This window comes from Zophobas morio, unplaced genomic scaffold (genome assembly GCF_036711695.1).
Source record: "Zophobas morio isolate AGI-343-1 ecotype UQ-CSIRO unplaced genomic scaffold, CSIRO_AGI_Zmor_V1 ptg000148l, whole genome shotgun sequence".
NCBI classification, from domain to species: domain Eukaryota; kingdom Metazoa; phylum Arthropoda; class Insecta; order Coleoptera; family Tenebrionidae; genus Zophobas; species Zophobas morio.
In genome coordinates this window covers 79,644-103,671 of record NW_026972252.1, presented here as the reverse complement: position 1 = coordinate 103,671, position 24,028 = coordinate 79,644, and the positions used below count along the sequence as shown (strand labels likewise).

The 24,028-nt window shown below is 34.3% G+C and overlaps 2 protein-coding genes across 2 annotated transcripts; one reads left to right on the top strand and one right to left on the bottom strand.

Moving 5' to 3' along the window:
- Window positions 1-10,808: 10,808 nt before the first annotated feature.
- Window positions 10,809-12,451, top strand: LOC135145440 (uncharacterized). The gene is made up of 7 exons (XM_064077552.1): window positions 10,809-10,931; window positions 11,018-11,161; window positions 11,218-11,341; window positions 11,522-11,581; window positions 11,741-11,826; window positions 12,124-12,189; window positions 12,247-12,451. The coding sequence occupies exons 1-7, from the start codon at window positions 10,872-10,874 to the stop codon at window positions 12,364-12,366; spliced, it is 660 nt and encodes a 219-aa protein (XP_063933622.1). The 5' UTR covers window positions 10,809-10,871; the 3' UTR covers window positions 12,367-12,451.
- Window positions 12,412-14,692, bottom strand: LOC135145439 (uncharacterized). The gene is made up of 11 exons (XM_064077551.1): window positions 14,663-14,692; window positions 14,392-14,511; window positions 14,176-14,289; window positions 13,942-14,027; window positions 13,647-13,782; window positions 13,456-13,548; window positions 13,266-13,358; window positions 13,146-13,210; window positions 12,873-12,959; window positions 12,697-12,813; window positions 12,412-12,645 (listed from the first exon to the last, which is right to left on the bottom strand). The coding sequence occupies exons 2-11, from the start codon at window positions 14,465-14,467 to the stop codon at window positions 12,562-12,564; spliced, it is 951 nt and encodes a 316-aa protein (XP_063933621.1). The 5' UTR covers window positions 14,468-14,511; window positions 14,663-14,692; the 3' UTR covers window positions 12,412-12,561.
- Window positions 14,693-24,028: the final 9,336 nt, after the last annotated feature.

Below are 24,028 nucleotides of genomic sequence, written 5' to 3'. Positions count from 1 at the left end.
CAAATTCCTTATAAGCTAGGCGCTTTTCAAAATAACACTGATTATTATAATTTTCAATTTGAAACTTTCTTAACTGCTCGGCTATCTTAAGTTTAATAGATCTTTTCTCAGAAAGAGTACTAAGTGATCTCTCTAACAAATGGTTTTTAGCTGCGATGGGATATTGAAGACAGATAAAAGATTAATGCAATTTTAAATAAAGTAGGCAAATAAAATAAAAAATAAAGGCTTCTCTAAATATATAAGTGATACAATTAGAACGTAAAACAGGCAAAATAAGTCAAAGTGAGATTTTAAACGTTATACCCCCTATAACTAAAGATAGCAGATATTTCACAAATATTTCTCTATGTACAAAATATCTAAGCATAACTTTAAAAATAAATCTTTCGTAGGGTACAAAGCAAAACGTAGTTTTACTGATAGCATAACAAATAAAACATGACATTAACGCATAAAAATAAAGACTTTCTTTTTCTAAGTGACTTATGGCTTCATTTATTTCATTCATCCTATGTTCGTAGTATCTATAATTAGAAGAGAGTAAGTTAAGAAACTTAAGTTACCAAGAAGGAATACTTATTTTTTAATATGGAAAACTCAATTTCCAGTTTTTTCATACAAGATTCTAAGTGCGCTCTCTCACTTTCACTCTCTTAGATAAAGATAACCAAACACTTAATTTACTAGTTCTTGTCAGATCGAATACCTACTCCTGAACTTGTTTTCTTATTGATATCACCTAAGGCCAGTTCATGACCAGCTATCATAATCCATAAAATTGCGAAAATATAGAAATTTCAAGGAAAAGGGGGGGGATACGGCACCCAATGTATTGGACCTCAACTTAGAACTATGACCTTCACATGTCGTTGCAGGGATGTTAACAACTATGGGTTGCACGCATGTAGTTCAATTTTAAAGCCTCCTAAAACCAATATAGTAAACTGTTTAAGCGTGTTTTTTGTCAAAATGTCAAGATTAAACTACCCTTTATTATTTTTGAAATAAACGTGGGTTCAAGCTTATAAAAAATTAATATCTTCCCACCTACCTAGCTTGTATATGACAACGAAATGTAGCATGGGTGTTAGAACACGCGCTAAATAAGCAATTTACCCGTTAAAATAATTATATGGTGCACGTATTCTGACGGAAAATAATTTCAGTTTTTTTGGTAAGTATTAAATGTTTGCACCGTTTATAAGTTCAGTAGACGAGCAATCTGACTTCAACTTCCAGTTCCGCAGATTAAATCTATAGTCAATATTCCTTCGTTAATTAATCTTTTAAGCATAAGTTTTATATACGTTATTTATATAGCATGGACACGCTGTAATAAAAATTAAAATAAAAATAAGTATGAACTTAATTATAATTTCATCGCCCATTTCAGACAGGGCTGGAAGCTGGTCCGACCACAAAAAAAATTTTGAAAAGAAAGAATCTATCACAAACGTTAAAGAAAATGATTAGCTATCTTTATATGATAAAGTTCGAAGCGAAAATAATTTTATTTGAATTGAAATGTTTAGCCTGATTGTAACAGGTTAAATACGTAATACCATCATACCAGGTTCGAGAGTTGTCGTCGTAGCTCAGTGGTTAAGAGCATTGACGCGCATGCTTGAGGTTGTGGGTTTCATTCCAACCGACGCGACTCTCTTTTTTAGTCTTCGATGGTCGCGTATTTAACCTGTTATACTAAATTAAAGTTTTCGTCCGTAAATGTATATACGGCAAAAAGCGCTGTGCTATGCAAGTGTCATTTGCCTTTGTAGCTGCCCATTTTTAGTAAAAAATACTATCAAGACATAACCAAATGAATAATAAAGCATTATCCTCAAAATATTCTTTGATCTAAGCTAATTCATTTGACGGGCGAATACTATTTGGAATTTTAAATTTTATTTATTTTTCAAATTACATCTTGTAAAAGTAAGCTATAAATTTCTAGCGTTAATAATTATACCTTACAAAACTTTGTTTCTAGGTTTTATCTTATTAAATAAATATATAGATATATAACTTTATTAACAAAGATTAGAGAGAGTATCCAGATTTCTTTTCTTTCTCTTTTTTTATATATACATTTTTAAATTTATTATCTTTTTTTCCTTTGAGCTCTTATTCACTTTTTTTTAATTCTTTTTACTCATCCCATTATTATTTATTCAACTGTTGTAATTTCTTTTTAATTTTATATCTTGTTGAGTACGAATATTTTTACCCCGATTTTATTAATCTAGCACTAATAGTCTTTTCCATGCGCGTTAAAGACGGTGACTCGAAATGTAAGGAGCATTATATACAAAAGCACAAACGCTGATATACATAAAATACAGTAACATAAACCCAAAGTACAAAATACTAAACATTACATAAATACACGGACACAAAACAACCTCAATATAAAAATATTAAATCGAAAGTAAACCAATCATTAAGTAAGAATGTTAAGTGATTTCGATATCATTACCTGATAGTTTTAAGAACTAGTAGTCTACTATGAAAAAATATTTATATAATATTTGAAGTCTGAGGACTAAATGAAACTGTGATAATTGTTTGACAATCTTTAACTCTTCTGAGAGCCTTGCCACTTCAAACTAGGAGCAGGTAATACATTACCATAAAAATAACAGGTCAACACGTGCCAACTCGCTTACAGTTTGCAAAACCCTCGGGCGAGTAATCCACATTACCTACGATAATGAAAACAGCCTATCAAGCTATACTTTTAAAAGAACCAATGAAAATTTACAATTTTATCATCGTAAAAATTTTCTTCAAAAATGAATTTAATCTATCTTTTTGTTCAATATTATTTTAGAAATCTAATAGATTTTATATTTAAAATTACATCCAATTAAAAAGAAGCGATATATTTCTAGCAACAATAATCTTATCTTACTGAATCTTAATTCTAGATTATATCTTAACTAAATACATATATATATATATTAAACTTTGTTGAATAAAGATCGAGAGGAAATTCTAGAGTTCCTTTCTCTCTTTTTTTTATATTTTTACTATTTTGTGTGTTTATTATTTTTTATAGTATTTAACTTTACTCATGTAATTTTTCTTATCAATCATATTTATTAGACCGCTAAGTTCTACAAGACAACACTACTCCCCTCGACTTGGTAACTTTACCATCTATGTAATTTTTAAAAAGATGTGACTGACCCTCCATATTCATGTGTGGAACGCTTGTTGAAAAGTTTAGGTCTAATTGTTGATTTCACGGGCTGTAGTCTTCGAAAAATTGTATGATATAGACAGTAAAGTAAAGTAATATAATATAGATAATATAAAGTATATTACAGATAATAAAGTGATATAATAAAGTCGAAGTGCGAGCCAAACTTATATAATCACATATGTACTACTTTTTAACATTACCCTCTTATTATGAACACTTGACCAAATGGCCTGTAACAGATTTAAAAGTAAAAAGGAATAAAAGAGATAAAGAATAAAATAGAATAAATATGTTCGAGAATAGGTTAGATGATAAAATCAGAAGTAATCGTGATAGTAGAAGATTTTGTCTTAGTAATCATTTTGTGTTCGGAATAGTATAGGTGATGTGTTGAGCATAACTAACAAGATTTAAAACAGACGGTAATAGTGAAATTTTAGTGTCTGGGGGATTAAAGAGGAGAGCTTATATCTTTGAGCTCGATTCATTTATATGTTGAGAGTTGCATTAGTTATAAAAGTTCGGAAAGTATGCTTTAAACGTTATTCCTGAAAAGGAATTGTATAAGGTTTCGGTGGCTATGGCTATCAAACTAATTGGTAGTGCGCACGTTAACGGTTTGTATAAAAGGTAGGCGGGCTAAAGTACGAGTAAACGTCGTAAAACACGAATTAAAAACGGAATGGACGTCCAAGGAAGAGGTTACTACGGGACACTCAACTGTAAGTTGGTTTTACTGGCAGTTAAAAGTGTCGGTAAAGAGGACGACTGTAAAGTAGGTATGCTTGATCATGAATGAGGTTGCGAAAGAAAGGTATCTAAGAGGGCCAGAAGTTCCTCAGAAACCGATGGAGCAAAGATGGAACTCAAATTTACGGGGAAAGAGATGAAATATACATAAAGGAATATGACGATGAGGAAAGAACAGAGTGCGTACTGAAAGCTAATGATATTGAAAACCAAATGAATGGCTTTATATGTAGGGAGGTTGATGTGGACAGGAACTTAAACCGGCACATAACGCGGTGAAATGGATCCGAATAATGAAACTAAAGCCACTGAAAGTAATGTTAAGAGAAGGATTTACCCCTGTTTGGAGCACGTACACACTTAAAGATAAGTTGAAGCGCCTGGTGATTGAACGAGAATGCGAGAAGTTATTGAAGCGGACTTTTAGAACCAACCAACAACTACAACTGGAACCATGGTCAAGTCGCAGTAACCAAGCTTGGGTTAGAATACGCTTCTGAGGAAAAGATTTACGGAGAGAGCCCGATAGCTACATGGGAATGTGTGACGACTTGAGGGACTTAAACAAGCAGTGTGTTGTTAAGCAGTTAGTAAATGTGAAGACTAGGAATAGTAAATACTTCACCACTCTCGATAACGCTAAGGGATTTTACTAAAGAGCATTGGCTGAAGAGAGCAGAAAGTTTTTCGCCCTCACAACGCCAGGTAGTTGTAGAGTGCAATGAACTGTCTTACACTTAGGATGATATTAACGCTTTGTTCAAATACCAAGAGTGAATGATATCATTACTTCTGGACTGTCTGATATATATTTCTTTTGTAGATGACTGCCTAATATCTAATGAAAATAAATTGTATCACTACGACTCTCTATGTCGACTGGTGCTATATGAGAGATATAATGCTAGGCTAAGGTTATTAAATGTAAATTCGTGAAGTCGTCAGTGAAGTCGTTAAGGAGAGAACTCAGCGATAAAAGTTCAGGACTGAGCACAGAGCGAGTCCAAGCATTCAAAGACGTGTAACTTCCGGAGAATAAGAAAGAATTGAGTAGCCTTTTGCAAATGTTAAACTTTTGGAGTAGGTATATTCCAAATAATGCCATCATTTTAGGGCCCCTCATCAGATTATTAAAAAGAACTTGAATTTTCTTTGAGGTGGTGAACAGCTATTGACATGGATGAAGGTAGTAAAAGTAGTGGAGAGTAAAATTGGCGTGGTAGAGTTTGCATGGAGCAAGTTAAAGTGGATCATGAGTTAATTTTGCGGACTGATGCAAGCAATGTCGGGGTTGGGGGCGTCCTGCTGCAACGTTATGGCGGAAGGACGCATTATGTTGCTTCGTTAGTTCGAAATACAATAAAGCGCGGAAGAATTACAGCACCACCGATCTGGAAGCGTCAGTAGTACTCTGGTGCACTAATAAATTAATGAACTTAATTAAAATGAGTGGATACACACTAGTAATTGAATCAGACCATAGAGATTTACTGGAATTTTTTTAAAAATGACTGAAAATGATTGGGTGAAAGGCAAACACGTATAAATAGATGAAAGCAGACTATGAATTTTTTTTACCTGGACTCTGCGCTATCTTCCTGGAAAATGAATTAGCATCTGTGTTGTCTAGATTAGTATTAACTGACGGAAGGTCTAATGCGCCTAAGGTAACGGAAAATGTTGTGGTCTTTACCACGTCCGAAAATATAAGCATGGATTACATTCGCAAAATTCACATAAATACATTTCACACGGGAAGAAAGAAACTTAAAGGTATGTTGAAAGCTCATAAAGGTGTAAATGTTAACATAGACGAAGCTGTCAGCGATTGTATTATTTGCCAGAAATATTCTAATAAGTCTAACCCACGCTTATTATTGAAAGGCCATAAGCTACCATTATACAGTTTGTCTATGGGTATAATCAAGCTACCAAAGACAAACTCTGGTTAAAACAGTGCACTACTCCTGGCTTACAGATATCCTCGTAATGTTCTGTTAAGAAGTTGGTAAAAGTAGGAGAGGTAATAGATTTACTGGAAACTATTTGTGATATGCAGAAATCCGCGAAGTTATAGCTGATAAATGATTGGTCTTTGTTAGGTACTGATGTGAAGAATTTTATGCAAAAGTATCAAGCGCCATGTAGTAAAACTGTAGACCGCCATCAAAGTAATGGGCTAGCGGAACGTGCTATACAAACTTTAAAAAAGGCCCTAAGACAAAGATGCTCCGAAGAAAACTTTGAATGGATGAAATACTCGATGAATAAATTTATTGTCGCAAAAGGCTGCCCCTGGTGAGCCTCCTATATTCATGCTTATAAAAACTCCAGTGGATTACTTTAGTTTTATTGAAGAGGGAAAGATGATGGAAAATAGCATCATGGAAAATGTGGTTTCCGATAAACTTCAAAAGTACTGAAGTAAAGGGTAAAGTACGCCAACTTGAAAGAAGCCAGGCCATCTATGTAAAGAAATAAAAGAAAATTATGACAAATACGTGAAGTTAGTTCCCGTAGGTGACATAATTTATTTTAAAAATAACTTTAAGGTCAAGGACGAGAACTGGTTGGGGCCAGCTGTTGTAGCAAAAATTTCAGATACCGGTGGGTTTGAGTTTAATTTTAACGGAAAGACGTTTAGGCGACATCGAGATGAAAAAAAGAGGATTAAGGGTAATAAGTCAAGCGCTAACCTTATGAACTTAGGGAAAATTAAATAATAAAATCTACGTTAGTGAGTTATTTCATAGCCCTATTACTACCGTTTGTGAAAAGAAGAAATTGTTTCAAACGTTTAATAAAAGCATGGGCGTTTATGGCTGGGCAGAATATTTGCCACTGGATGGGCGGATTCGCTGGAGAAGTTTCTTGGGATTAAATCCTTCTGAGCTGCCCAATGATAATGAATTGTGGGAATACTGGTTGTTCTTAGAGGACCACTCGAAAACTTTTAAGCCAAAGAAATCTATTATATCGGCCTCTTGTAAATTCTTAACGGCCCCCTTCTATCGAGATCAGATGTTGTACAAGTTGAGTATACAATAAAGTCACTTCAACTACAATCTTTGATTTAGTTGAAAGAAGTGGGTGGGGTGTTCATAATAAGGGGTAACATTTAAAGGCAGTGCACTTGTGATTATATAAGTTTGGCTCGCGCACCCTCCGCAGTTGAGTTTGGTGCGCTTGGAGAGTCTAAAAAATAAATTTACAGTGCTTTCTAGTACTTCGACTTTCCTATATTACTTTACCGCCTTTAGTATACGCTTTTCGAAGACCTTCAGCTCGTGAAAGCAACGCAAGTAAAAAAAATTACAAAACAAATAAAATTTTAAACCTAGAAATGTAATACGTCAAAAGGCTACCGTTACTTATACAAAGATGATAAGGAGTTGCTAGAAAAGTATTAATAGAAGGATATAAAATTATAATAGAATATATGGTTTTATTATTCATTAAATAACTAAGGAAAAACAAACAGAACAGAGCCTTGAAGCAAGAAGGACGCTTAAACTATAAAGAGAACAAACGTGAACTTTACTAAAAACAGGGAAAAATTTGGTTACAAAGCGTTGCTACCACAATAGCTAATTAGAAAAATTAAAAATGAGTCTGTCTACGAAAGATTCCTGATTATTTAGGTTTTTCGTAACACATGATCGAATAAAATCTTAATAACACTGCATAACCCCACTAGAAACTTAAGCGTGTGCTTGCGTAGGATTTTACACGTAGTGCAATTAGCTGTAACTGCCTTCCTTTAATTTTATATCTGGTTGGAAATGCGATAAGAATTAATATACCGAACTTGTTGTTAGCTTTAGTTTTAATTTACTTGCGCCGTAGCGTTAATATGAACTTGCGAGAAGATAGAGAGCTTTTTAACACTTCAAAGTATTTCTAGAAAGCCTTAACATAAGGAAATTAATTATAGCTTTCAACGATTTTATTATAATTAAATAGCATTTTTATAGGTTTATAAAGTATCTCCTTAACAAAAGTATAATTTACTCCTATGCTAAAATTTTAGTATATTTTTATACCTCCGATTCAAAAATAAATCATCTGCATATTTTTTTTAAGTAACATTTTTACTAGGTAAAATGGTTTTTTTTGTAACTTTGAGCGTAGCAAAGACTAGTTAATAATTAAAAGTTCTTATTGTAAATCAAATATTGAAAAGGTTACTTTTGTTCTCATTGTGCTAGTTGTATCCAAACCAAGAGCCTTTAAATATTACGAAAATTTCGTGTTATATCCACCTTCTTATGTGATATAAATTCCACCTTACAAAAAGTGGACTCTCAACTTAGGGGGCAGGAAATCATTTATTACTCCACCAATTTCTAATATACCTTCTTACCTTATAAAATGATTAAAAAATTAACTTCTTTTGATTACGAATACAGTATTAGTATTTTAACATTTATTCAAATTTAGTAGTAACCAAATAAGGTCAAGACAGACGCTTGAAAGCCACCGTTATTGAACTCCGAATTATTATATTAACTCTTCGTAGGTTACTAGTTAATATGTATACCACTTGTCGTCTGGTTCAGTTACAAGAGTAGGTCTATGAAATTGAACCTAAATGACATACCTGGTGTCTGAAACAATCTCTAGTAAGTTTGAGTATCGTGCTCTAACGGATTAGACAGCAAACCATAAAGAGTGGTAAATTAGATGCCAGTGAAAGTTAAGTTGAGCATGCGTGGCGCGATATTTTTATGGATAAGAAAAGTGTTCATTCTGGCTGTAAGAAGTTTGTTTTTGGATAGATAGGTAAGTAAACATTTGTTTTACTGTTTTTTTTTTGAAATATTAGTTGGGATGTATAGAATCAAATTTCGAAAACAAATACTGGACCTTAATTTATAGTTTCAACTTTGGAAGTGATTTCGCAGAAAAAAAAAATTTTATTTTAAGCCCCAGAGTTCGCCCGTTAAAGAGTTAAAAGATTAAACGGATCAATCTGGCATAACACAGCGAAAAGTAAGAGAAAATAGACTGCTGCCATGAACTAACTTTTAAATCTATCACCGACCTTCTAATTTACTTTGTAAAAATGTTTGAATTCTAAACAGAATTGGGTGACAGTTAATTTTAATGTTAGGATATGCAGTAAATAATAAGAAATTTATACTATTTATATAGCTTCAGACTAATTTAATTTACACATAGAATTTACACTCTATTCAAAACGAGTATATTATTAACTTATTATATTACGTAACTTACTATGCATATTATTATGTTTATGTTAAATTCCGGTTAGGTCAGATCAAGTTTTATAAACTATATTTATGAGGTGAGAGAAGCCTTGTTCACAACAAGTTTTGTTGTTAAGATAAAGCAACTCTAATTAAACCCTAATGACACAAGAAACAAATAACCTGAGCAAAATACATATATATTAAGAAGCAAATTATATCTATACGAGTTATAGTTACATGATAGCTTTAACTTTGTTAATGCGATATTTTCGCTTTTATTAAATTCAGGCCTTCAGTTGCTTAGTATTTGGTTCGGAAACTTACCGCTGTTTTACTCGTCGAGTCATTAGCCTAGATAATTGCAAATTTATTTAGTGGAATGTAAACATAAAGATTACAAGTTTTATTTGTACTTTTGCACCAAATAAGAATATTTCGAATTTGATAATAAAGTTTGGTATTGTGCGAGAAGCCCAAATAACCTTCGTATTAAACGGAGAAAATTTTTAGGACAACAGGTCGATTGAATATTTTATTAAAACACGTAGGCCCATTTGCAAAGTAATAGTTGCTAGAATTCCGTTAAACTACAATATTATATCAAATCAAATATTAACTTGGTTATAACTCACAGTATGTAACTTTCTTTCGAGATTAGCAGGAGTGAAAATTTTTTAACGTGGCAAGTCTTTATAAGAAAGAGGGTAGAAAAGCCTTTACTACGAGACGTCGACCCTTAACACTACCAAGTTTCTAATGAAGTTCTTAAAAAACTAGTCGAGTAAAGCAATCTTAGAACAATAGGAAAGTCAAATTTGATGAAATACTAGAAGGAGCGGGTAACCAGGTAGGTATTCATAATTTTTTGTAGTAACTAACAGGTTAAATACGTAAAACCATTCATTATTCCGAGATTGAGAGTCGACATCGTAGTTCAGCAATTAAGAGCATTAACGCGCATACTCAAAAACTTTGGTTCGATTCCCAATGACGCGGCTCTCTTTTTCGGTCTTGGATGGTGGCGTGATCTATCTCACCCTCATAAATTCTAATAGTAACGAGGTTTGCGCTTCTAAGGGCCATGTTATGACTTAATAAATGACTTCCCGTGGAAGCTCATTCATTATGTTAGAGCCCGACCTAAATGAACATCACTTCAAGCATGTGTTCACCCTAACTGCTTTAAGACCTAACTAACATATGTAATTAGATTAAGCCAACTACTCGTGCGCCTTTGAAAATATTGTTCTATCACTTAATTCAAAGAAAGTCCTGGGTCCCGACGGTATTTTCTAATTTATCGTTCAAAAACACAACTCCACACTGATTTCAATATTAATTTAATACTTTCCACTGTCTACTTCCCCAAATGGTGGAAATTAGGAGGAGTAATTTAGTAAAACCCGCCTGTAGTAGGCAGAATGCTATTAATAAATAAATTAGGAGGACGTCCAAGATATGGCGTGGTGGTAAATCTATCAGGTCAAACTTTAGATAACCCTTGCATACCTTCCGGTATGGGTAGGTATACTTCAATCCTTTATAACGAGCACTGAACATTTATTATCTTCTACGCAGCTCATTTTTAGTTGGGAATGCCCTTTGAAATTGACAAATTAGAATTCCTGGAACAACAAATTACTAAAATTTTACAGGAAATAGACTCTGATTTTGTTTTTATAAAAGAAATATCTTATAATATGTTACAACAATCAAAAAAATTAGTTCAAAACGCTCAATATTTTTACCAGATTTTGCAGGTTTCATAAAAATATATTGTTGTAAAGTCAGCCATCCATTTTCCCTTTTTTTCTATTTTTATCATTCATATTTTTTATCAACTTAGGTTTGGGAGAACTTTTTTACACTTTTCCAAATCAAAAGAAAAGATCCTCTGCAACATATGAAAAATCTCTCCTTAAGTGGGGAGTGGAAGGCTTCAGCAGAAAATATAGTTGTTAACACTTCTTCTATCGCCTTTAGTGAAATGGTTTGCTCCACACTTTATAATGCTTTAAAATGATTTGCATCTTCTTTTTAAAGTAGCACAGCTATTCTCCCCCCCGAACCTCGACTCCAATTGCCCCTTCTACTTCTAATAGTTGTATAGAAGCATTGCAATCACGTTCTCTTTCCAAATGCCCATTCAAAGAGCCCTGCACTCAAGAAAGTGTTTTTTTTTAAGAAATGTAAAACATCTTTGGTAGTATGACTTGACTCTTCCCCTTTTAGTCTAAATTATTGTTTGTAGTTTATTTAGATTTCAGATTTGTTTCTGTAATAGAATATTAATAGCCTTGATTAGTAATCCTCTATCCTATGTCAGTCCTTGTTTATTATTTATATCCAGCTTCTTTTATCAAAACCGATACTCCCGTACTGTCTGCGCTGGACTCTACTCTCAAAAAAGGTTATTGGACAGACATACATCTTACACCTACAACTTATAGAAATTTTTTTGAGTCAACTTTGAACATAAAAACACCTGATCCAGTCAACAATATATGAAGACCAATATAATTTTTTAACGCTTCCTTTTTCTACTTTTTACTTCTACATTAACCTATAGGGTACATTATGTCTAGTGAAATTTTGTTAAATCAGAACTTTAAATGCTGCCCACTCGATCTGTCTAAGTTTCCTACCAGTTTTCAGGTCGTCTTTAACTGTTGCTATGGTGCCCCGTTTCCAGTGCAAAATTTATTATATATTTTTAAGATAAACTTTAACACTTTCCAGTTAACAGCGAACAACTCTAAAGTTATTTTAATAGCACTTATTTAACATATATTTATAGCTTTTTTCTTTTATTCAAGATTTACTAATATGTTCGGCACTTTAATAATATTAATTAAGCCTAACAGTTTGCAAAACTGTTTTTTGGCGCCTTTAGTAATTTAACTTTTAGAAATAAGCTTTTAATTGACATTTCTATTGCTTTTTATATGGAAGACGGGAGTTGGCGCAAGGCACCTAACCGACTTGTTTATGTTCTTCAAGCAAACCAGAACCCCATTGGTGCAGCGCCATTTCCTCTCACTTAGTCGCTTTTTCTTATGGTACACTTAATAACAGAGTGTCGACGAAGTAAGAGCTGCTTTCCCGGCCTTCGAGCCTGAAAGGCTGGCGCTGTATTTGGGTTTACTAGTTTCAAGGAAAATTCTGTCTGCCGACGGAAATAATATACTAAAATAGAAAAACAATAATCTCATGCAAATCAAGCAATTTTACAGCCCCTTTATTACAGTAAATAATTAAAATAAAGCAGTTTAAATGTTTAGCTATAAAAACGCCCAAGCTAGTAGTTTGCTAGGACACAACATTCCAGGGCCTTCCCTTCCTTTCTTTTATGCCGTTGTGCCCCTCTTCGTGACACCTTGTAAAGTTGCTTTACTCCTCGCTGTTTCGACGGTTTAACAAAAAAAAGGACTTAGCCGACTCATAGGTAAAAAACACGACAGCGGCGTAGGGGCCCTGCATAAAAAGTAATAAAAAAAAAAGGGGGGGGGGAGGTTTCCTACTCACTATTCTCAGCAAGTTTGGGAAAGACCCTTTAAATAGTCCGCCAACCCCTTCCTCTCTGTACACACAGCAGAAGCAGTGTACTGTTCCGGTGTATCTCGACCGAATCATGCCTTTGACCTCGTGGTTTAACGATACTGTCACTTTCGTGAAACGGAAAATCCCTGGGATTTGAAAACCTGCATGCGTTTCCGGACTAAATCAAACGGATATGAAACCGTCTGACCTGCAGCACCGGCGAGTGAACCAATCACCAAAATGTCCATCTATAAAATAATAACTTACTGAAGACTTTTACAACTTATGCTTCAGCAACAATAAAACAAAATATTTAACACTTTAGGGAAATAATTGCGCCTACTCCGGGCAGCGAAACGTCTTGTTTAATGGCACTTGATTGCACCGCACATGTACAAAGGAGCATAGAACAAAAACACTAAAAAGAAGTTTACGGCGTCTGAGTCCAATTTGCTTTCCGGCCATCTCCAAGAGGGCCACCTGCTGTCTACTGTATATTCTAGGCGTGTGGCAACAGATATAACAAGGAATGCAACGATGGTGCTGGATAGAACCTTTAAGGGTCTCATAAACGGCAAACTGGACTCCTTCAAAGGGGATGACGCCTATTAGAGTGGGAGTCAGCCCTTTGAAGAGGGAATGCGTACCTGAAAAAAAAGAGGATAATAATAAAGCTTTTATATCACTTAACAAGCGCACTAATATAAGTACAAAATAAACGAGGGGCAGAAGGGGATGAGGTACCTTCTTTTCTAAGCATCTTTAAGAGAGCATCAGAGGTTCCTTTGTAAACTTCGCCTCTTTTTTGAACGGTCATTCTTGTCTTTACGATATCAACTTTATTATTACGATATTTTAAAAGAAAAATAAAGAAGAATTTTTAAAGGATTGATGTGATAATAGGTTAGTTGTTACTGTTTATAAAAAAAACATACGAGGGTAAGTGACCACAGTTGCAATAATGCCTGCCAAACTTCCTAAGAATAACCTTTTCGAGGCATTTAGCTCGTTCTGGTAAACTTGTAATTTCAGTTTGTCATACAGCAAAAACTTAAGGCCAGAATAAGGACCCTAAAAAAATTTATTACAGCTTTACCGGAAAAGTTGAATAAGAAAAAATCATATTTTAATGGGGGCATTCGAACCTGGAACATGACAATTAATAAAACCCGTTTATAAATATACGCAACGTAATGCAATGCTTTAAGTAATAAAAAAAATTATACGAACCAGGCGCAAGCAACCCACGCCATTGCCTTTCCATAAAGACAAAAACCCTTCTTGTCTGCTCAATTTAATAAGAGCATCAATAACTCCTAAGTTGTAACTTTATTAATAGAAAGCCTATAAAATAGTTTAGTTTGCTTCAAAAAAGTTGATCTTTTAATAAATTTTTCGTGAATTAGTTTATTAGTTAACTCTTTTAATTATTTGAAGTATTTATTGTAGCTTAAAAAACTGTACCATGAAATCCTTTTTCGTTGGTGCTTGAAATGGGCGTCTCTTGAAGCTGAAAAAGTGTTTTTATTAGCTCTAAGGGAGCAGTAACTGTTCTAGCCGCCACCCCAGCTACTACCCCTAGAAAGAAATACACTTAGGACTATACTGTAAAATAAACAGTAAAAGTCACAAATGTAATTTAGGTGTATTTTAACAAGGCTCCAAGGAACTGGTTCAAACCTGATAATAAACATTCAGTAGACGTCAAATTTAAGTTGTTATACGTGAATTGGTTTTTCTGGCACTGGTTATGCATTCATATATTAGTTTCATAAGATCTTATCAACTTAAGTCCGTAAACTATTAGAAAATTAAATAAAGATTTTCATAGAGACCAAAAACTTCCAAAATATAAACTATCTTTAAAGTCTTTATTAATTATTAAATCAAAAGATATTTTGTCTGGCTTACTCTTATTATTGCAGAATATAAGAGAAAATATTATTTATACCCAAGTCACTTGGACAAAAAAGATGTCACAACAGGAAGCTGACAAACTCATGGGATCAACACTCCTTGAGGGTCAACAAATTAGTTTACCACCAGGTGAACTATTAAACACTAATATTTAACCCATTTACGATAATCCTAAAAACGTTTAATAAAAGTTTAGCGTTCTTATATTTAATCATATTTTAGTGTAGCTTGCCTTTTCTTTAATAAATTTTTACAGAACATTAGAACTTTTTGTCCTTTTAAATTAAAAATTCAAAATTTTTTTTAATAACTCAATTTTAATAAATATTTCGATATACAGACACTTATATTATTGCCTTAAAAATATTAACAATACCTTCTAAATATCATAACGGTTATCACACTAACTAGAAGCTTCGAAAGTTAACAGTGTTTATAGCTATCAAGTTTAATGAATGCACACGCCCTCTAGGCATTAAGCTCTCTTTTATAAACTGTCCTTTAGACCGTAAGTTACAATACTAAATTCAACCCTATAGACCAAATAATAAAAATATTGTCCTCTAGAGAATTGAGTCAGCCTTTACAGACTGAACAAACGCTACCAAAGACAGAACAAATATCTTGTTTATTAAGGTTGAAATGAATATATATACAGTTTTAAAATAATCTAAATATATTAAAAATTATACTAGTTAAAATTATTTAAAAAGCAAAGTGCAAATGCCTCGGTTTCCTGATCTATTTCATCTAACTGGGATACTATGTGTTGAACGGACCCCCTTATAAAATAAGAACAAAGCCATAACGGAATAAGTTTCCCAATATTAAGCATTTTTTATATTTTGTTTAGTAAATTTATTTATTTATTTATTAATGACAGTTCCTAGTGCTCGATCGAGTTAAAAACTTCGAATACTCGAGCTCTCAACAGGAATGATCGCAGCTATATCACAAATAGCATTCAGGATGTCATTATTTTTTTACATATTAACGTAAAAAAAAATAAAACTAGCGCTTACACGCATCACGTGGGCGTCGATAACGTGCCCCGTCCCATTGGCTGTGAATAAGTTTGCTCACCAGAGGCGATTTTAGTGTGCCTGGTGAGTCTGTCTTAAAGGACCACTGCATGGCGTTGGAAGACAATGTTTAAAGAGGCCAGCCGAAGGTCCCGGTGGAGAGCATTATTTCGCATAAACCACGCACCTTTATCAGAATCCGCAGCAATTTGTTCTGTCGCACTTGAAGTGCCGACGTTATCGCAGTGTAGTCGTAGGTCCAAGCAACCGAGACGCCTATGTCATTATTAACTGAATTTAAGACAAATACAATTATCGTTTGTTTCGCAGAGAAAGCCAACTCTCTCCACCAAGTGGAGATAAAGCGCCTTGGTTACTGCCTTGACCTCCGCCACTATAGAGCCCACGTGAGGTCTCCAGGAAAATCTGTTGTCGATGAGGATCCCAAGTATTTCGCTTGACAACACCATGGAACCTTCACGCCTTAAAAATTTGGGCACCAAGAAAAGAACGCGTTTTTTTAAATTAATATAGCTTTGCTCTTCATCGACCTTCCAATCACGGCACCGGACGGCAAGGGCGTCAAGATAGCGCTGTAAATGCATGCATAGCAAGGCGGGAGATTTCGAAGAGGGATATACGGCCGTATCATCAGCGTAGGGGGCAATTCGTGTGTCTGGGTCGGACGGCAAGGGCACGTCGCACATGTAAATTGCAAATAAAAGGAGTTAGAGAAGTAATCTCTAAGGGACCCCCGCTGTCAGAGATCGAAGCGGCGGCCGGGTATCTCCCACCCGCACGCTGAAGACGCGGTCATTCCTGTATGATCTCAGCGCGTTATAAAACCATGAGGGACGGATAACGAGCTCAGTTTGTGCAGCAGACCTTCATGGCAAACTTGATCAAATGATTTTTAACGTCAAGACAGACAGCGCCTGTTACCTTCTTATGGTTAAAAGTCCGAGTGGTACATTAAGTTAAGCGGTGAAAGCTGCTGGGTCGTTTGAGTGCCCTTGCCGAAATCCAAACTGAAACGCCGGTAAAACTTTCCGACTTCTTTAAGACGTCGCAGTAAAACGACCTCTCCCACTTTGCCTGCCGTCAATACTAGGCTGTCGGTCGGTACTCGCTAGATGTCCGTTCTGGTTTGTGTTTTTGGTGGCAGCACATCGATCGCTGTCTTCCATCGAAGATTTTATAAGAGAGTAAAAGATAGTGCATCCCTATAAATGGCATTTTCTTCTGCATCTCATTAGTGATGCCTTCGGGGCCAAGCACTTTCTTTTCTTTTAGGTAGCGCTTCGACAATTGCTTGCACCTCGTCAACATTAAGTAGATTATGTGATTCGTTGTAAACCAGGAGGGGTACGCCCAGCTGGGGGAACGCATCATCAGTAGCAGTCAAGTGAGCAGCTGGCACGATTTGAATAGCAAACTGGCGAAAAGAGTAGCTTTATCCCCATCATTTTCGGCCGTTTTATTTCCTTCACGAAGGGGTGGTTATTTAATAACTAATTTTATTTACAATATTTATACTCTAAGTTATTATTACAAAATTGAGCTAACTTAAACCTTGTTAATGGGTGGTTTAGTGTTCTCTATATGGTTTTCTACAAGAAGCAACTTTTTACTTTTGAATTACAATAATGTTAATGATTATGTTCTTTGCTTTAACTATTATATCAATTCTAAAGATTTGCCAATCACCTAATACTAATAACCTCCTTTTTCAAGGGGTAACGAAATCAAAAAAAAAAATTATACAGCACTGGTATCAAATATTTCCAAGCGCATTTAAAAAAATTATATTTCTTATAAGCTCTCTCAAGAATCGCTCTTTTGGTTTTGGGCCCCAAGGTAGGCGAACGAACAGCCGCTTCGCTTGGATAAAGTTATTTACTTTATAACGTTGAAGTTAGTTTGGTGTGAGGGGATATAAAAAAATAAACTGAACTGGTTTCATCATTATAACTTAATAACAAGTTAAAACAAAACCGTTAAGCCATAATTAATGGCACTTTTAACTTCGAAGAGAAACTTTTTCGATGCATTAAAAGTTACCATATTGATATTCTACCCTAACTTGTCACGATTTAGGCGATTTTCTCCTGACAAATAAATTAATTGGAGAACTAGGACTTTTTTATTATAAAAGCTGCTCTTTAAGTTACAATTAACAAATAGTTATTTTCAAAAGATGTTAATAGCTAATTTATATGTGTAGTACCCTGAAAAAGCCATCGTATTAAAAAAAATGTTTATAAATATAATCTCCACCTATTAATATGTTTTACATGCATAAATAAATCAACTTCAAAAGAGAAATATACAAATAGTGATAAACACCTAATAGCAATGGATTAGATCTGCTTTAATACACCTCATTGCTAAATTTATTTTTACACCAAACAGTTACTTATAAGTGGGCGCAAGGTTAAATAAAAAGAACACCCTCATAAAGAATTTTAGCGTGCCTTTGGAGGGTGGGAAATCAATCAGGCCCGGTATCTAATTTTTTTTTTATAATGCTTAAATGATGTATTAATTGATATAATGGTAGTGACTTGATCACACTCATAAAAAGGTTCGTAATTTTAACTTTTAAATGTATACTTTGGCATTGTGTCCTTTCTTTAACATTCCGGGCAAGGAGTCTTCTACTTCTTAAATAGCAACTTTGCGTTGGATTTTTTCAATATACGCTTAGGGTCGTGTGTCTTTCTAGCATAACACCAGTTTTTTGAACTTGCTGACTTTGGGTGCCTGTTCAAATACATTGTCGAGACATTGTAAACGTACACAAGTCGTTATAGCGTTGCAGAAAACCATATTGGATCAGGTCCTGCGTCGTTAGATTTTCCACTACGTTAAAAAGTGGCCACCTACCTGAAAGGAGCAGGGATTCATTTATTAAGGTATTGAATACTAACACCTGTAAAACTAGTTCCCTCGCAGACTTCTGATGAATGACATTAGTAACTTAGCCGAAGAAATGTTTAAATAAATCAGGAAGGTATAGTAAGCGCACTATTAACAAATTTTTTACCCTGCAACTAAACAAAAAAAATATTTAAGTTTTGCTACAAGCTAAAGGTATCGTCTCCATAACAAATAGAAAGCGTCTGTCGTGTAGCTAGTTTTAAAGCGCTCGACAGCTTCCGCCGTGTGGCCTTTTATTTTAAAACCCACTTGATGTTAATGCTTTCATCATAATTTTAATATAGGAAAAAATGAAATAAAGCTTCGCTTTTCAGGAATTAAGCAAGTCCGTTCCAGAGGACACCTTATCCTCTTCTGTTTTGTAATTCTAATAGTTAAACTTTTTAGTCATGTCATTGTGTAAAGTTGTAGTATACATATCACAGGCTGAGCAGTGGTATATCAAATTATAATATGTAGGATTTACTTGGTGAAGTAGTAGAGCATGTGGACACCAGCTACCATAGTGACAACTAGCGGTTTATTAAAGATTACTTAAAGAGTCGATAACATTATCAATGAGAAAATCCCTAGCTTTGAGTCTCAGAAAGCTTGTAAAAGAGGAATGGAAGCTACAGCATATACCGCACCCCGTGATGTAAGCTTATTAAAGCCCTGTTAAATATGTAAATCCGACATAGTGGGGTTGAGCGTCACCACCGCATTTCCGTGTTTAAGTGACAATATTTAAGCAAAAATATTATTAATTTTTTTTTGGGATAGTTTGAAAAGAACATGCTTGTAAAAAGTCAGAACTCGATACCTTAATAAATGATTTCCTGCCCCTTATGGTGGGCCTCCACTTTTTGATGTGGTGGGAAGCTAACAAATAGAACAGCGAATTCGTGCTACATATAATATTTGGCACTCACTATGCAAGATTTGGTCGTATAGGATTCACAATCCAATCTATTTTTTAATAAAAATAGAGTTTATTAGTTTATTAACATTTAAGTTAGGTTTATCTTAAGTATATTCTTTACAGGAAACATAAATAATTCTTTTTAAGGTTTCTCTATTTGTGAACACAGAAAACTGTGTTTTTGTTTGTCTTCTGTTAATTAAAATATTGCTATTGGTTTTCATTAACGTTTGTTATTAAAGGGCGTTGACGAGCAAAGTCATGGTTGTGGGTACGATTTTCACCGACTAGTCTCTTCTTTTGGAGTTTTGATACTTAAGTAATTAACCTAGCCCTTATTAATTCTGATAAACTAAACCCTCATAAGAATTATACCTTTAACTAAGCAGGGACGTTCCCATAACCCACAACATTTGGTTAACCGGCCCCTTAACTTATATCCTTATATTTCAAATTCCCTGAGGTGATCCACAACCTTAACTTTTGGACTTTTATCTTTTCTGAACTTGTTTAATGGCAATTTTTGTTTATAATATTAGTGGATTGCTTCTTAATAAATTAAAACCTTCCGCCAAATTCATATTTGTCATGTTTATCACTACCACTGCGCTGCCAAGTTTCAGCAATTCTTTTGAAGGCACTACTCCATTATATTATATAACTTTTCACAAAACGATTAACTGTTAACCTTTTAAACCACTAAACGTCTGTTTTATCCATCTAAATTTTTCAGTGAAGCGAAGAATTATTTTACTTAACAGAAATCAGGTCCGCTTTAATAGGTCGCAGAACGTTAAAAATGTCCTTTTACGACATTTAACGCCCGTTGACGAAAATTTTGATACAATAATATTAGCAATTTTTCTGGAGCTTTGACTTAGAAAGAAAATTTGTTTAAAGTTTTCTCTTTTACAAACTCTCGTCACCACAGTTTCATATCCACAAGATTTGCATTAAGCTACTTCATTCTTTTAAGCTCGAGAGAGATAACCAATCTTTGTAACAATGGTACGACTTATGTTTTCACCGCCTCCAAAATTTTAATATTTTTAACTACCTAAATGTCTCCATTTTTTTTTTTTTTAAAACGTACCGTCTTAAAAAATGGGTAAACTTCAAATAATAGAACTTTAGTACACCGATCGACGACAGTGGCTTGTTAAAAGAGCTGTGTCTTTAAAAGTTTCTATAGGTGGGGGAAAAAATTAAATCTTTTAAAATTAAATTTATTTAGCCGTATACCGTCCAACTATAAATTTAAAGCTAACTACCAAGAAGAATTGGTTAACGACACTGGGAGATTGACCTTTAAAAAGCAAACCACCCTGTTTTTTTTCGGTTTTTACACTTCAGCCACTCAAAGTGCTCCTTTAGGAGAAAACACCGGAGGCTCTTTGAAGCTCGAATGTGTAAATTAGTAAAAAAGGTTTAAAACTCAAGGTATAAACATGGCATACGGCCTCAAATACGCTCCTTAATGTCTTCATCAAATGCTGTAGAAAGGGGTCTAAAACTAGTACATCACTCGTCAACAGTAATAATACTATGAAGCAAGCAATTTAACCCAAGGTGAATGGTTCAACAGCAGTAATAATACAATCTGAGAATGGTTATTAGCTTGGTCAAATGGTAAATCCTAGCTTTGATCGTCGCTCTGAAGAGAAAGAGAGAGATTCTAAGTTTACTTTCTTATTCAACACCTTAGCATTTAGACTAGTGCTTTTTACTCAGAAAAATGCAAAAAAAAACTTTTTGGTGCTTTCAAGCTAATTTTACTTAACTGGAAATGCTGACTTCTCTGTATAGTAGAATGTGTGACAGAGTTTGATAAAATGGTAAAGTAAAAATGAATATAAATACATTACATCTACTGAAGAAAGAGCCTGTGGAACCTTGGGAATACTTGCTAAGATGCCAGAGTGAAATTATGCGACTTACAAAGGTTGATTTGGTTATATTAACTTATCCTATAGAAACTAGCTGTAAACTGGTTCTATGTCCATTATTTTATTAATCTTGATGCCTCTGTTTTTACACCTTAGAAAAGTATTTGTTTCAGTGCTTTTAGAGTAACATGCCAAGCCTTCATAACCATTTCACAACGTACAGCTAAGGTGTCATAATCGATGTTTCTAAGCTATTTTAATTAGAATCTATAGTACCCCTTCTCTTACTAACCATAATTAAACAATACAATATATTAACAAATAATTATCTAGTGATTAACTAGCAAAGTTCTTGAAGTCCAATATAGATTATTATTTTAGTGCTTTTACCTTAAACAAACGCAAAAAAATTGAGAACAAATAAATAAAAAAACTAACTTTACTAAATTTAAAAAGTGTAGGTTAAAATTGGTACTGTGGCTTAGATAGTAGAACTTCGCAGAAAGAAGCTATTTTGATTCTGGCCAGTACAAGATTATAAGGATAAATAATTTTTAATAGATTAAAGAGATTGTCTAATAGGAGGGTGGTTTGGAGAAGGCATCTACACTCTAACGCGGCTAGCAATCTAATAGTCGCAAAAAGGAAGGACCAAGGTTGTCTTACCGAATCAACAAAGGATGAACTTAATAAAAGAAAGGTCATAACATAATGTAACCTAACCTAATTTAACACAGTCATTTAACATAATTAATAATTTATCATTCAGGGAGGTAACCTAATATACATCACCTTTAAATAGGGTATTTTGCTAGCATTTACTATATAGTAGCATACTTCATAAAAGTCTCTCATCGGTTTAGTGTTGTTTACTACAAAAAATAAGCACCGAGAACCGGTCGTATAATAGAGAGGAGCTCGTTTACTCCTCTCTCGAGTCGAGCTTTCTCTCGTGCACTGAGATTGTCTTCTTTACTGGCGCACAAACTTGTGTCGACTCCTCCTTAGGCTTCGACCCTCGCTAGGTAGTGGCCAATCAACCTTTAGAGATCCCATTTGGGCAGCGATGCAGGTTGGCCTTGTAAGTTACAGGGCAAGGCGCATTTTTGTAACAAAATTTTGTGTAAGGAAATGCATAAAAAGTATATTAAAATCAGGAATGCTTGTATTGACCAGTTGCGATCTGTATTTTATACCTTTCCAAAAGGTCGAAATACGCTTCCATATATGTACAATAAATTTAATTGAACCAAATAAACTTTTACTCTGTTTATTTTGTACCTAATTCGTAAGGTAGTTCAAATTAAATTTTTGGTATAAAATTTCATCCCCCTTGCTTGTATTTTTATTGGTTGTTTCTCGGGTTTCTGATTGGAGTAATCACGGATCAATTTCCTGTAAAAATTAGAGGGTTAGTTTTTTTGTTGTTTTAGGTTTTACGGTTGTGTACTTTATACTTAATGTGTTATACAAGATGTTTTTTGTAATCTATGTTTATTTTTGTTTTTCTATTTTGTGTTTTCCTTAAAATGTGTTTTTGTATCTTGTTTTTTAAATTGTGAATTAAATATCGTTATACTAAGTCATTACGTTAGACTGGTAGTTATATCTTGAGACTTTCGTTCAATGGCGTACACCCTTTGGCTGCGCGAGGCCTTCAATTTGTCCCTAGGCTGTCCATCGTAAAAGTGTTTGTGACAGAGAAGCCTATATATTCAAATTCGCTCAGCCAGCGTGCTATTTCGTGCGGCTTCCCTACAGTTTCGATCTAAGGCGATCAAGCAAGTTCCATCCAAAGGTGGATTAATGTCTGCAAGCAGACTACTATTGCATGGGTCATGTCACCCTCTACGACTAAAATGTCTTACTTTGATCGAAAGCTTATGTAGCTTAAACCGGTCAATATAATGATTACAAAACATTTTAGTTGTGACTATGGTACCTTCCTGTGCACATATAAGGGTTAAGAGTTAGGTATTACTTTGGAATCCGTAGGTGTTTCGCCTTACATAGAATGGTATATGCTTTTAAAATGGTAAAAACGCGTCGGTTGATAAAGTCTCGAAGCAGGTGCTAAATTCCCTGTAAATTTCAGGCAAACATGATGGTTATAAACCTGCATTTGCGGACACTGACCAAAGTATCTTGCTTGACGGTTGACTTTATTTGCTTTAAAGTAACGTAACACATAAAGAGATAACAACTCATTCATTAATTACTTAAAGATTCGCTGAGTACTTTCTCGCTTTTCAAAGCAGTTCATTGTAATATGCCTAGAAAGAATGGAAATATGATGTGAAGAATGGGGGAACATGCTAAGTTATGTAGTACACTACTTCACATTCGAGTTAATAGGTTCAGCCGAAAGCCATGAAAGCAAAATCTACATAATGAGTGATGTAAGTTACAATTCAAGTTCGATTCCAAAATCATTGTCAAAATCACATAAAGTAGCATAAATTTTTGCGAAACATGTGGTGGAAACAGTGCGGTGACTATATAATACGTATGGTACTTCTAGCCTATAGGATCTGGGTAGTGACTAAAGAGTGCTGGCTACTAGTACTATATATATGCGAGAAAAAGGAAACTAAATTGGCTTAAAAAAGTAAAAGTAAGTGCAAAGAGAAACAATAAAAGGGACATCGCGT

What these genes read in the sequence shown, in the direction of transcription:
- LOC135145440 (XM_064077552.1), top strand. Translation starts at nt 10,872, where the DNA reads ATGTTACAACAATCAAAAAAATTAGTTCAAAACGCTCAATATTTTTAC. An exon ending in CTATCGCCTTTAGTGAAATG is followed by an intron (nt 11,162 to 11,217) that starts GTTTGCTCCACA and finishes TTTTTAAAGTAG; the next exon opens with CACAGCTATTCTCCCCCCCG. An exon ending in AGTTTCCTACCAGTTTTCAG is followed by an intron (nt 11,827 to 12,123) that starts GTCGTCTTTAAC and finishes TTTATATGGAAG; the next exon opens with ACGGGAGTTGGCGCAAGGCA.
- LOC135145439 (XM_064077551.1), bottom strand. Translation starts at nt 14,467, where the DNA reads ATGCATAACCAGTGCCAGAAAAACCAATTCACGTATAACAACTTAAAT. An exon ending in TACTGAATGTTTATTATCAG is followed by an intron (nt 14,290 to 14,391) that starts GTTTGAACCAGT and finishes ATTTCTTTCTAG; the next exon opens with GGGTAGTAGCTGGGGTGGCG. An exon ending in CGTTTATGAGACCCTTAAAG is followed by an intron (nt 13,211 to 13,265) that starts GTTCTATCCAGC and finishes CCACACGCCTAG; the next exon opens with AATATACAGTAGACAGCAGG.